The following is a 9,553-nucleotide window of genomic DNA, read 5'->3' on the forward strand; positions in this document are numbered from 1 at the left end:
AAAATATACTCCTATATTTTTTGCTTTTCTTTCCCTGTAATTAGGGGTGTTCATGGTTCGGTTTGGATCGGTTTTTTCCTAAAAAGAAACCAAATCAAGTAAGTCGGTTTTTCAAATACTAGAACAAAACCAAATCAATTAAGTCGGTTTTTTCTCGATTCGGTTTATGTCGGTTTTTCGATTTTTTCGGTTATTTGTCGGATTTTTTCTTAAATATAAGACATACCCTACCAAACACATATTTCGGCGATCACATTTTTAACGTAAAACTATCAAATCAATTGCTCTTTAAGAAATCTATTATTTACCAAGATAATCGTATCAAATGCATGTGAGAAGTTTATTTTGAAATCAAGTCGCGTGTCAAGCTCTTTCAAAACTCCGACATATTATTTTCAAACACTGTTTTGCCCCTTGTCTCTCTTCCAAAAATCCAAACACTGTTTTGCCCCTCACTGGCTGGGATTTTAACTGTATGAACTGAGCTCATATGCACTGTATAACGCTGAGGATTATTCATTGATACACACAGTTTTCAAAAAACAGTGAGCAACAAAGTTCCCTCTCTTAATTTCTCTCTATCCGTACAAGTTCTGTACCTTTTTCATGGGTATTTGAAACTTAGGGTTTTAAACACTTGGGTTAACATGTACTTTAAACCCCAAAAGACAGTATATTGAACCTGGTTATCTTCTGTACATATGTTGCAATTCCCGTGTTAGGGTTTCGGGTTTTGTAGAGTTGCTTTTAGAGATTTATTAGGGATGGATGGGAGGAGAATAAGTGCAAGTCCTCGGCCATGTAGTGGGAGGAGGGTGGTGGCAAAGAAGAGGCCACGGGGTGGCATGGATGGGTTCGTGAACAGTGTTAAGAAGCTTCAACGGAGAGAAATTGGTTCCAAGCGTGGCCATTCGTTCAGTATGAACGATGCCCAAGAGCGTTTTCGGAATATACAGTTACAGGTTTGTTTGGATCTTCTGTTCCTTTTTTTTTGAATTATTTCTTAATTGAGTTTATATGCTTATGAGTTGTGGTTACAAACCCATAGTTGAAGTAGATATGGGTTTGTTTTGGAGGGAATCCAATAGATAAATAATGAGACAAAGGCAAGAACTTTAGACGGTTCGGGTTGAGTACATAGACCAAATTTTCGTTAATCCTTGAACAGGATAATACATTTTTATTATTGGAAGAGGATTAAGAGAAAAAGAAAGAATCAGGATTGATCAAAATAAGAGAGGAAGTGAGAGTACTGCTGCGTTATTTCTTGAGTTTATGACCTAAAATAAGGTTGCTTTGGTGCTAGATCATTCTAAGGGTGGCCTAAGAAACACACAGATCGGTTCCTAATTTAGATTTCTTTTTTGGATGCTATATCACTATTAAAGATTCTTATGGAATAGGATATTTAGAGAAAATCTAATACTACATTTTCGTTCCTATTTTTTGTTATGTTTTCCTGAGATGATTTTATATGGTGAAACATGATCAATGAAGGTTCATATAGCCTACCCCGACTTGTTTGGGACTGAGGCATTGTGTTTTTTGGATGCTATATATAAAAAATAACTCTCTATTTTTAAGGCCTCTCTACCCCTTCGGGGTAGGGGTAAGGTCTGTGTACATTCTACCCTCCCAAGACTCCACTTGTACTTGTGAGATTTTACTGGGTTGTTGTTGTTATTGTTGTTTATTTTTACATGAGTAAAGAAGAGATTTTTGCATATTAGCTTGGTGATCGTAGTATGCAATTGTTGTTAAAGGTCTGCACATTGAACTGTATCAAAAGTTTGTCGTTGAGGCTTTATTATGAAAACTGAGAATAGAAGTAAAGAAGCTGTATATTATCTTTGTTGAAAAAGTGTGCTGTATTGTACAATTATCCTTTTTGTGGGTGAAATCAGAGAACTGGAATTTTGCATGTAAAAAAATTGTAAACATGTACCAAGTTGATTTAGAATTTATTCAAGCGAATAGTTCAGCACTAATCTTGATCAAAATGTAAGTAAGAGGGACAAGCATGGGATTTAGATCGAGGATAGGCAATGATTATTCACTTTGTTTCATTAGGGAATTGAAGCTGGATGGGAGGAAAAAATATATCTCTTTCGCTTACTATCCAGTCATATGAACTGGTTGTAGGGGGAAGATGAGTAGTTAGCATAAGCTAGGTAAATGAACAAGCTCCCTCACTTCCCCCCTTATGCTCTCTTGAACAAGCATAGTGTTGAAGAAAAAGAGGCGGACCAGTGTGAGAAAGCCCCCGCTCAGGCTGGCTTGGGGCAGGCGAAAGTAAGATAACCTTATCTCCTTATTGAGGAGAATAAACACAGTGTTAGCTGCAATATTAATTGTACAGTTTTTGTGAACTATGCTGCAATATGTAAATGTTGAATGTGAGTGCAGATTATCATTTTCCTTATTGAAATAGAATATAAATGTGAAGCCTTGCGTATTAACAGTCAACATTTTTTCTTTTAAATAAGCACAGTAGATACGGATATGTAATAGTATGTGATGCAAATGGTAACCCAAGAAGGTTTAGGAAGTATTATAAGGGGAAATGAATCGAATTCAAGGACAGGTATAAATACAAACTCTACCCTTGAAGTTGCTCATTTTATTTACTTAAAGTCATTAGCTGGACAATATAGTTATTTAGGATTTGAATTGTCATTAAGATCGCCTCTTCTTGATGAGTCAATGAAATGGTCTAATTGCGCCCTAAACTTGCTCCAATTTTTCAAGCCGGCTGCTAAACTTACAAATTTTTCATTTTAACACCTCAATTCGACGGTATGAGTACTGGGAAGCACCCCCAAGAGAGCGTGTATATCAGTTGCTCTGGCATGTGTAACACGTTTGAAGCTAAACTGGTTATTGCTTGACATGTAATTTGTGGGTCCCACAATTTTCAACCAATTTATCAAAATATTAATTTCATATTTTTCTTTTCTTCTTCTTCTTCTTCATGTCTACACCAGCTCATCCATCAATAACACCACCCTTGTCCACTCTAAAACCCCCAAATCCGTAAAGAAATAAGTTGTCGCCGGAAAAGTCCCTCTGATGAAACGCCCAAATCCTAGAATCAATGCTGTTGCAGCAACTACAACAACAACGAGCAAAATTCAGCTGAGATAGTCTCAACAAGTGGCACCACACTACACCGCACCTCATCAACTCCTCACTCCACCAGGCTTTCCGCCAGCACCACCACAAATAAGCCAAGATCAGGGGGAGTCATTGCTTTTGAAACCCAAAAAACTCATCAGTGTTGACTGCCTTTTGAAACCAAAATGTTCCAGAACCTCCTCCAAGAAACCAAGATCTTCGCTTCTCCATTGTCTACTTCTACCATCGGTGGTCTGAAGAAAACCGGAGAGGCATCGTCCCCGTCATCGTCATAATGATCTTTGCACCACCACCAACAAAAAAGGCCGATGTTTAAATTGACATTCGGCGACGGCCACTGTTTCAAAACCATTGGATCCCGATTGATTTTTACTGAATTTCCATGATTGAATTTTTTTTTTGCTCTTATCTAGTCGTTTGGATTTGATTTGGAATTAAAAGGGAGAAAGGACAAGGAAGAAGAAGAGAAATGAGCTGGGGGAGGTGGGTAGACGAAAGGGGAGAAGGGGGAAGGAAGAAGAAGAGCAGTTGGGGGGGGGGATTAGCGAGGTTGTAAGATGGGGGAAGAAAGGGGATAGGGCTACTGGTGAAGAAAAGAAAGGGAGGGGGAGGGGAGAACTGTCAGGGTCCTTTTTCTTTTTCTTTCTTCATTTGTAATTTTTTTTCTAATTTAGTATTTGTTTAAATCAAAATTATTGTATTCACATGTGTTAACGGCGTGATTCGCACGCACGTTATCTACATCACCTATGTCACTGCCACATAAGCATGATCAATGGTCAGAGACGTTTATTAATACTCATACTATCAAGTAGAGGTATTAAAATGAAAACTCATAAGTTTGGTAGCTTGCTTGAAAAACTGATGCATGTTTAGGGGGCCGTTAGGCCATTTTGCAATCCTTAAAACCACCCACCAGATCTTGACTAACTAGCAAATCCGATTTCTTTCATGCCTCTTCAACTTTTTCCTATAAAAGTATATAATTATCCTTTGTTTTTAGGCAAAGTAGGATGAATAACAATTCAGAATCCTATGTGATTCTTCTCTTCCTTTCTTCTTCTCCTTTTTTTCTCAGTTCTTCAACTCTATGCTCAATTGCTCATTCCTCCATGACTCTGCACTTCTCTTCGTCCAGCATTTTCCCTTGCAATTCAGCTTCAGTCCCCTTGTTTTCGTTAGGCCATTTTGCAATCCTTAAAACCACCCACCAGATCTTGATTAACTATCAAATCCGATTTCTTTCATGGCTCTTCAACTTTTTCCTACAAAAGTATATAATTATCCTTTGTTTATAGGCAAAGTAGGATGAATAACAATTCAGAATCCTATGTGATTCTTCTCTTCCTTTCTTCTCCTTTTTTTCTCAGTTCTTCAACTTCATTCCTCCATGATTCTGCACTTCTCTCCGTCCAGCACTTTCCCTTGCAATTCAGCTTCATATTAGTCAGCTTCAGTCCCCTTATTTCATGTGTTTAAGTTCAATTATTGTTTCCTTTGTTGAACTCTTGTTTGTTAGAGTCTTGGTGCTGAAGTTTTAACATTTTGCATCAATTTGACTAACATATAATGTAAATTTTTTTTGCTGCTCCTTCCATTTCATTTTTTATTGTGGTGTTTGACTGTGCATGTAGTATAAAAAAGAAAGGGTTTTGGAACATGTCATGATATTTTTATCACTATAAGTAAAGAATTTTCAAATAAAGAAAACGTCAGTCTTTTTGGAACGGACTAAAACAAAAATAATGCTATATAAAAGGGAATGCAGGAGTATTTATTAGGCAAAAGATATGTTTACTGGATAGGTAAGCGATGTTAATCGAGATGTGTTGCATCAGAATTGTGATATCTTTTGTCTACAATTTATTGGAATTTAATATTACGTGATGTAATTATAGTTGTGCAAGACATCTAGTTTCAAGTTTTCTTCACGCTTCCAATTTCGAATAATTATGTTAACAAGCAGCTCTCCAGTTGCTTCCTTATTGCTTAAGTTTTTGAACCAGCTATATTAGGCAGTTAGCGGATTAAAAACAAAGGGGAAAGAGATGCCTTTTGCATCCTTTTTAACCGACTTGTTTTCCTAGGATGAGGTTGCTGCTTATATGTCTTATGGTGCATTTCCAGACAGCAGCGTTCTGTTATGATTTGCAGTCTGTCTGATCTTCATGTCCTGAGCAATTTGTAGGTTTTTAATAGAAATTTTATCTTTTATTTTGCCTAATTCAGTTTGGTGGTCAGATTTCCGTCAATACTGGACAAATGTTAGTTGGATTTATGTCTTTCATGTTGCTAGAAACTTGTGAAGTGCTATAAAGCTGTGAAAAACGTATTTTGTATATTGGATTAGTTGGGAGATTTTTTATATGGTTGTTTTTTTATGTGTCCTTATTTGTTATAATCTGGACTGTTGCAAGTGAAAATTTTCATTATTAGTTTCTCAAGATGTGCATCCTATCTTTTTATGATCTTGCATGTAGTAATTGTTGGTTGCCTGAAAATAAAAAACTAAAATATCCTTAGTTGAATTAGTTGTTCATTATTTTAGGATGCTGCTCTCACTTATTAGTAATGACAGTTTTTGTACGTGATCTGTAGGAGGAATATGATACCCATGATCCGAAAGGTCATAGTGCCATGGTACTTCCATTTCTTAAGAAAAGGTCAAAGATAATTGAGATAGTTGCTGCACGTGATATTGTTTTCGCCCTTGCACAATCTGGTGTCTGTGCAGCATTTAGCCGAGGTAAAGAACGAAGATTGGTAATTCTCAATGTTATATTGCTTCTATGAGCACCTTTGTGATTGAAAGGTAATTGATATACATTACTGGTGGTGCAGAAACAAACAGGAGGATATGCTTTTTGAATGTCAGTCCAGACGAAGTCATACGAAGCTTGTTTTACAACAAAAACAATGACTCGTTAATCACTGTTTCGGTCTATGCTTCAGATAATTTCAGTTCCTTAAAATGCAGAACGACAAGGATTGAGTATGAAATTTTAATATTATTGTTTGATCAGATTCTGTTGAATGTTTTTATTTGGTAGTAATACGATATCTTTATATCAATGAAATTAGATACATAAGGAGGGGTAAACCAGATGCTGGATTTGCTCTATTTGAGTCGGAATCATTAAAATGGCCTGGTTTTGTGGAGTTTGATGATGTAAATGGGAAAGTACTTACTTACTCTGCCCAGGATAGGTAAAATTTCCTGTACTGAAGTCCTTTCTGGATGATGTGATTAATTTTGGTAAAAAAAATTCAATGTTACAATTCCATTTCATTTTTGACAGCATATACAAGGTGTTTGACCTGAAGAATTATACGATGTTATACTCGATTTCGGACAAAAATGTTCAAGAGATTAAAATCAGGTAACTTCATTGCTTTTGCAAGTATGCGTTAGCATGCTCATTATTGCCGTGATGAGTTGTGTTATAACTTATGTGCATGGAAATGCTCTACAGAATCTTGCGCGGCAGACGCCTTTAGAATATGGAAATGTGTTCTTATATGTTTGCTAGAGTGCTAACTCCATTTCTTTCTAAGTTTTGTTCTCCTGTTTTACTTGTCTCTGTTTTTTTGTTTATCTTTAGTTTGTTTTATTTTCTTCGCATATCTGTATATGTGTTTGTTTATGTCTGGTGACAGTTTTTGTTTGTTTGCTTGTTTGTTTGTGTCTGCTGCTATTATTATTCTTATGATTCTTTTGAGGTTCCTGTTGTTTCTGGGATTAACAATGCTCTCTAAAGTTTCAAGAGCTGAAAGATTGTGATGAAGTGTAGAAAATGATGCTTTTAGTAGATAGAATAATGTACTAAATGGAAGTCTGGTTGTGTTTTTCATATGTACTCTCATAAACTTGCAGCAGTTTCGATTTGTCAAGAACTGGTTTTCTTGACTCGACTTTTTATTCTTATGATTCTTTTGAGGTTCCTGTTGTTTCTGGGATTAACAATGCTCTTTAAGTTTCAAGAGCTGAAAGATTGTGATGAAGTGCAGAAAAGGATGTAGATAGAATAATGTACTAAATGGAAGTCTGGTCTGTTGTGTTTGTCATATGTACTTCTCATAAAGTTGCAGCAGTTCGATTTGTCAAGAACTGGTTTTCGTGACTCAACTTTTTATTCTTATGATTCTTTCGGGATTCCTGTTGAGATAGAATAATGTACTAAAGGGAAGTCTGGTCTGTTCTGTTAAGTACTTCTCATAAACTTACAGTAGTTTGATTGTCAAGAACTGGTTTTCTTGACTCATAACTTTTGTTCTCTTTTCGTTTCCCTTCTAGCAGTCCTGGAATCATGTTGCTAATATTTACCAAAGCTAGCGGCCATGTTCCTTTAAAGATTCTCTCGATTGAGGATGGTACTGTTCTTAAATCTTTCAACCATCTGCTCCACCGAAATAAGAAGGTGGATTTCATTGAACAGTTCAATGAAAAGCTTCTTGTCAAACAAGAGAATGAAAATCTTCAGATTCTTGATGTGAGTTTCTCTCGCCTTCTCAACAATGTCTTTTATCTTCGTTTATCATCAAAATATCAAATCTAATAGCTGTTGAAAATAGGTACGCAATTCTGAGTTGACAGAAGTTAGCAGAGCCGAATTCATGACCCCATCAGCATTTATATTTCTGTACGAGAATCAATTATTCTTGACGTTCAGAAACAGAACAGTAGCTGTTTGGAACTTCCGCGGGGAGCTTGTGACTTCATTTGAGGATCACCTACTATGGCATCCTGACTGCAATACAAACAACATTTACATTACTAGTGATCAGGACCTTATTATTTCATATTGCAAAGCTGATTCTGATGATTCCTTATCAGAAGGAACAGGTATGTCAGTATGAGAATTTCATAACATTCATTCTTGATGTTTGAAAAGCATAATAGGCCTTTGGATGTGAGGCTAATCATCATAAATATGATTAGGGCTGATATACCTGTATGTCAGTTTATTCTCACAAAAATATCGCTGTACCCGCATTGTTAATTAAGCTTAGAGATATAAAGTAAATGGTGTGGTTATGACCTGGATGGTTGGAAGTAAGGTGATTGTAAATCTTGATGCTTGCCTCTTTGATTTATTTTTGATATTCTGTGCTTGTTTATAGATATCTGAAAATGACTAATCTGGTTTTACAGCTGGATCGATCAATATCAGCAACATTTTGACAGGCAAATGCCTTGCTAAAATAAAAGCAACTGACAGCCTTAGCTCAGATGATTGTAGTTGCAGTCCCAGTTGCAATGAGCATGGTGGTAGAAGTTGCAACTCTAAGAAGCGTATCCGAGCTTCCAGAATTAGTAGCACGGTTGCAGAAGCCCTGGAAGATATCACTGCCCTTTTCTATGATGAAGAGCATAATGAAATCTATACTGGAAACAGTCTTGGGCTGGTCCATGTATGGTCTAACTGAAGGTTGATTGATCCCCTTGCTCTCTGAAGATGTTTAGGAAACGCAAACATGCCACGGGGAGAATTGTACAATTAGAGTGCCATCTATTTTTCTTTTTCTTGTTTTGACAAAATGTGTCATCTTTTTACCCCCAAAAATAGGGAGATGGTTTGATTTGTGACATCGATTTACTTTATAGTGCATGTCTGTTAATAATTTGGTTTTCAGGATGATATTCCTTTTCAACTAGAGTGTTGATAATTCCTAGTGTTCTAGTGCCTCTTTAACTACTGAGTTGATAATTACCGAGTTGTACGCATTAACAAGCTTAGTCAATGGGTGAGAGCATATTATACTGTTAAACTGATTTTGCTTGTGGCACCTTTAAGTGAATAATTCAGCTATTTGTCCTTGCCATTATGCATGTGGTTTTTCTTATCGGCTTGTTTGGATAGTTGTTATGTATTGTTTCATAATATATTGTATTTTACTGTACTGTTTTTATGTATACAATGTTTGGATAGACTACATTATTTATCGTCGTTTTGTGATATCATACACTAACAATATAAAAAATAAACTTGCAATATTGCGAAGAAAAAGTAAGGGAGATGGTAGAAATATTATATAAAAACGTAAGGTAAATAATAAAATATGATTGCTTAACAATAAGAAAGGTTAAGATGAGAGAAAAAACAAGGTAACGATGCGATTGCATTAAATTAGTCATTATATATGTGGCACTTTTTATTATTATATAATGGCAAATTTACTGATACGTTAGCAATAAAATTTAAATAACAATCGACAAAACAATTGGTAATAACCATACAAACAAGTTCTAACTCGACTTGGTGGGCGATTGACATTGACCGCGCTATGCAATCGAGGACAGTGGCAAACATTGTGCATGAACTTAGATTGGTAGCCAGTTTGTCAACCTGCCATTTACAGTGCATTAAGAAACCCAAGCATGTCAAACCTCGAACTATTCGAGTAATTTTGAGTCCTT

General features: G+C 36.0%; 1 protein-coding gene across 1 annotated transcript; it reads left to right on the forward strand.

Annotated features, from left to right (window-relative positions):
* Window positions 1-424: 424 nt before the first annotated feature.
* On the forward strand, window positions 425-8,904 carry LOC104230086 (uncharacterized). Its single transcript, XM_009782822.2, has 8 exons — window positions 425-962; window positions 5,734-5,881; window positions 5,977-6,127; window positions 6,217-6,342; window positions 6,435-6,515; window positions 7,433-7,625; window positions 7,708-7,978; window positions 8,288-8,904. Exons 1-8 carry the CDS (start codon window positions 765-767, stop codon window positions 8,560-8,562), a joined length of 1,443 nt encoding a protein of 480 aa, XP_009781124.1. The 5' UTR covers window positions 425-764; the 3' UTR covers window positions 8,563-8,904.
* The last annotated feature ends 649 nt before the right edge of the window (window positions 8,905-9,553 follow it).

Source organism: Nicotiana sylvestris, chromosome 5, assembly GCF_000393655.2.
Source record: "Nicotiana sylvestris chromosome 5, ASM39365v2, whole genome shotgun sequence".
In the NCBI taxonomy this organism is placed as follows: domain Eukaryota; kingdom Viridiplantae; phylum Streptophyta; class Magnoliopsida; order Solanales; family Solanaceae; genus Nicotiana; species Nicotiana sylvestris.

Excerpts from the sequence above, each read along its gene's own strand:
- LOC104230086 (XM_009782822.2), top strand. The coding sequence starts at position 765 with ATGGATGGGAGGAGAATAAGTGCAAGTCCTCGGCCATGTAGTGGGAGG. Across the intron at positions 963-5,733 it reads TTCGGAATATACAGTTACAG|GAGGAATATGATACCCATGA; the intron begins GTTTGTTTGGAT and ends CGTGATCTGTAG. Across the intron at positions 6,343-6,434 it reads ACTTACTCTGCCCAGGATAG|CATATACAAGGTGTTTGACC; the intron begins GTAAAATTTCCT and ends CATTTTTGACAG.